The sequence below is a fragment of the Sinocyclocheilus grahami genome, unplaced genomic scaffold (genome assembly GCF_001515645.1).
Source record: "Sinocyclocheilus grahami isolate Dianchi unplaced genomic scaffold, SAMN03320097.WGS_v1.1 scaffold92.1, whole genome shotgun sequence".
Taxonomy (NCBI): domain Eukaryota; kingdom Metazoa; phylum Chordata; class Actinopteri; order Cypriniformes; family Cyprinidae; genus Sinocyclocheilus; species Sinocyclocheilus grahami.
Window position 1 is genome coordinate 3,910,914 of NW_015505271.1, and position 4,352 is coordinate 3,915,265.

General features: G+C 36.6%; 1 protein-coding gene across 1 annotated transcript in view; it reads right to left on the minus strand.

The window, feature by feature from the left end:
- Positions 1 to 4,352, minus strand: part of LOC107587412 (carboxyl-terminal PDZ ligand of neuronal nitric oxide synthase protein-like) — a 45,188-nt gene that overhangs the window by 21,828 nt on the left and 19,008 nt on the right. The window contains exons 3-7 of the mRNA XM_016275212.1: positions 2,491 to 2,583; positions 2,294 to 2,352; positions 2,096 to 2,204; positions 1,470 to 1,611; positions 1,182 to 1,327 (exon numbers count right to left, since the gene is read on the minus strand). Of these exons, the coding sequence (XP_016130698.1) occupies positions 1,182 to 1,327; positions 1,470 to 1,611; positions 2,096 to 2,204; positions 2,294 to 2,352; positions 2,491 to 2,583 (549 nt within the window). The remainder of the gene's footprint in view (positions 1 to 1,181; positions 1,328 to 1,469; positions 1,612 to 2,095; positions 2,205 to 2,293; positions 2,353 to 2,490; positions 2,584 to 4,352) is intronic.

Sequence of the window (4,352 nt, forward strand, 5' to 3'; positions counted from 1 at the left end):
AACGAGAAAACAACTCCCGTTATGTCGATATAACGAGAAAATAAGTCGTTATAACGAGAAAACAAGAAGGGGAAAAAAAAAATTATGCATGGCCGCTTAGAACTTCCGTACAAAAGTTTTGGGTCAGTAAGATTTTGTTTTGAAATTAACAATTTTATTCAATTTATGCATTAATCAAAGAATCCTTGGAAAAAAAGGATCATGGTTTCCACAAAAATATTAAGCAGCAATACTTCTTTCTACATTGATGACATTGAAATGTTTCTTGAGCACCAAATCATATTTGAATGATTTCTGAAGGATCATGTGACAGACTGGAGTAATGGCTGCTGAAAATTCAGCTTTTCCATTTCAAAATACAGAAAACGGTTATTTTAAATTGAAATAATAGTTGATAATATTACTGTTTGACTGTAGTTTAAATCAAATAAATGTAACCTTGGTGAGCATAAGAGACTTCTTTCAAAAACGCTAAAAATCTTACGAACCCAAAAGTTTTAAAGGGTAGTGTAGCAGCCTACCTATTAATGACCCACTCATTGTTGAAATAGTAGGTAAAAAAAATATATGTAATCTTTTACACTATTACAGTGGTCCAAATAAGGCCTAAAATAATGATAATCACCACTGAGAATAATGAGGAAAAGTTACACATTACACTAATGAGAAGTGAAATTAAAATAACATCACAATGCCAAACAAATCTCAGTGAAAGGGATATAAAATCTATTTATCCTGACCTAACAACATGATTTCTAGCCTACATAAGTTTGTAAAACTGCTCACTCAGCTGAGACTTGCCGTATGAGTGGGTATTAAACTTAAATAATATAGAGTTTTTTGTGCGTTGCTGGCTAAGTGAAATCCGTGTCTCACCGGGGCTGTATGATATTATTTCCACTTCAGACACAAGTGGTTCAAGTCAGGCAAAGATTCTGAAAATAGTGTGCAGGCCAGGGGCAACATTACAGTATCACTGAATACAGAGAAGGAGGAATAAGGTTGAGATAAAGGGGAAAAAACAGAAGTGAAAGAAGGTGAAAGGGGTTTCTTTCATTTATAAACAGCCTTATTTCCAGCTGACGAGCAATATTCGACAGACGTCTGTGAGGAGAAATGATGCAAGAGCTTCTCTTCTGGACAAACCACTCAGTCATGCTCATACTCCAGATCGCTCTCACCTGGAGGGTTTGTCCAGGTTTCACCATGTTGAGCTCTGACAGACTGTGAAGAATGTCATTCATAGCTTGCTCACTGAGCTTCGTGGAATGTGACTCCATTCCAGTGACATCATCCATTCCGTGCTCCATGCCTGTCAGATGACGAGCTGTAAACAACAGCAGTATTTCAAGAATATGGTGCACACTTTAAGAAACCAGTTACACAACAATGCACTCCACAGATTTGATTTACTCTATTATGACATGTGTTTTAGGCATTAATGCTCTGACGCGATGGCATGGTCTCACCTTCAGGGCTGGGCTCTTCTCCAGACTGATCGCTCTGGCCGTCTGGCTGTTCATCTGCATCCTGCTCAGCGTGCTGCAGTCTCAGCTTATGGCACACCTCAAACGCCTGACCGACCGTCCGCACTATCCGCACGCCTTGACTCTGAGAGAGGAGAAAGTTAAAAGATTTCAGAGATTTAGAGAAATGTAGAATCTGATATACACATACAATATATGAATAATTATTTATTATAAACAATATCATTAGTGTATACAGTATGTATATATATATATATATATATATAAATGGCACTATATATTTATATATATATATATAATGAAAAAAGCAAAGGGCAAAGAATGACAGGAAGAGCAGAGAAAACGGAGACAAATACAGGTGCATCTCAATAAATTAGAATGTCGTGGAAAAGTTCATTTATTTCAGTAATTCAACTCAAATTGTGAAACTTGTGTAAGACTATCAACGTTAAGGCCCTCTACAAATTACATCACTTGCTCAAAGACAAGACGGACTTAAAAAAATGGCATGCATGATATTAATCCTTGGTCAGAGGCAAAGCTGCAGAGAGAAAGAGAGTAACACAAGACCAATATTTTTCCTTCTATGTGAAAGGAGACGGCTCTACCTTTTTTTTGGACTTGAATACATTGCATCTGAACAAGTTGCTGGATCCATCACGAACAATGTAGCTGAAAATCTTCAGATCCTGAGAATCATGGGATACATAGAAGATCCTTAGAGGAAACAGAAGAGAAAAAGGTAAACATAGGTGAAAAATTAAGACATTAGGTCAAAATACACTTTATTTAGTTCTGCATCTCACCTGTATATGGGGTCGTGCATAACCAGCATCTTGCTCTCATCCCACATCCACTCTTTCCGCTTGAGGTCAAAACAAGGCAAATGTCAGGGACTCTCATTATGAATGTGGACAAAAATATAAACTTCTGATTTCTAGTACTGTAATTCTGATACAGAATAATGATATTCATGTGTCAGAACTGATGACATCACACTTGCCTTGGGTTTCTTGCGCAGCACCACTTTGACTCCATCTACCGAGACCACTATGCTCACTTTCTTCTTCTTCACGCTCTTTGCCTTGAACTCATACTGCAAGGAAAAAGCAGAGTGATTTAAATGTGATTGGGTTATGAAAGGTTCATATTTTGGTTTTGGGAGTCCCCAACAACAGGTTGACATACATGCAAGGTGAAAAAACACTTTAATTGTCTTATAATATGCATTTATTTTTTCATTTGTTGCTTAACGACTCCCAAACGGTTCGCTCAACAATGAATTTTTCCAAACCCCTCCTTTGCGTGATGCTAAACTGCGGTGATAGGTCTGATGACCCAGTCTATTGTGATTGGTCTACTGCGTGCAGCGCATGTCAATAACGGAACGCCCATCACCATTACTTAGCCCACAGCTTGGTGGTAAACAACCAAACAGCCATGGTAAATGTGTTAGTCCAATGCAGAAATGTACTGATAAAGCACTGCAGTTTGTACACCAACGTATTGCTCTATTCTTTATCAGGACTCCAAGTAATAACAACGACAAACATTCACTATTCATTGACACATTTCTAGACAATTGCGAGCAAACAGATATTGCTGTTAGCCGGTTAGACGGAGACTTACAAGCTGCATGGAGCGAACACAACACACACAACTAAATACGTATTTTGCATGCTACAGTACAGAATACACGGCAGCAACAGTTTTTAAAATAATTACTCCACTTTCAGAATAAAATATTCCTGATAATTTACTCACCCCCATGTCATCCAATATGTTCATGTCTCTCTTTCTTCAGTCACAAAGAATTTAAGGTTTTTGAGGAAAACATTCCAGTATTTTTCTCCATATAGTGGACTTCAGTGGTGCTCAACGGAATGAAGGTTAAAAATGCAGTTTCAATGCAGCTTCAAAGGGCTGGGGGGGTTCAAGTTTTCCTGGGTCTGCAAGCGCAATAAGTGGGCGGGCATAAATATGCTAATATTTCATGTTGACGTCAACTTGAAACAGCTTAAGATTAGTTTTAAAAACGACTCGTTTTCATGACTTGGAGTCGGCTCTTTCTTTTGAAAGACAATAAGTTTATACACTTTTATGCACTTTTAGATTTAAAACTTTGCAGGGTGTTTTCATTCACTTAGAGCTGTGTTACACACTGCATGAAAGGTAATTTAAAAAAAATCCATAATAGGAGCACTTTAAGAGACGTTTTCAAAGACCAACCATAGAACCAAAACACAGCTGTCTATTCTAATGTTTTCCATTAAAAGATCAAACTAAACATCCAATGTCCAAAACTTTAAGATGCTAACTGAAGTACTAGGACCAATCCTAAATCAATTAGTACTCATTAGCACCTAAACTGCTAAATAATGAAAATAGATGAATCGACAATCAGTCTTGCCCTGAGAGCCTGATTTAAATTATAATGAAGTATTTACAATAAACAACAACTTTCTTAAAGAGCTGAAATTGATGTAGAAACATGCGACTGGTATCTGTTATTGTATGTAATTTATTCCTGTGATGGCAAAGCTGATTTTTTTAGCTTCCGTTACTGCTAAAGTGTTGACTGTCATTACAGTCTTCAGTGTCAAATGATCCTTGATGAATAAAAGTTCAAAAGAACAGTATTTATTTGACATAGAAATCTTTTGTAATATTATAAATGTTTTTTACTGTCACTTTTGATCCATTTAATGCATCCTTGGTTAATAACAGTATTCATTTATTGAAAAATTGTATCTCAAGTTTCCCACCTTGGCTTTTACTAGCATTTGACTCGCTCTCTCTTAACTCACTCTCATACATTTTAATGCCCTTTATACTTTGTTTACAATTACGTATTGCAAAAAAAAA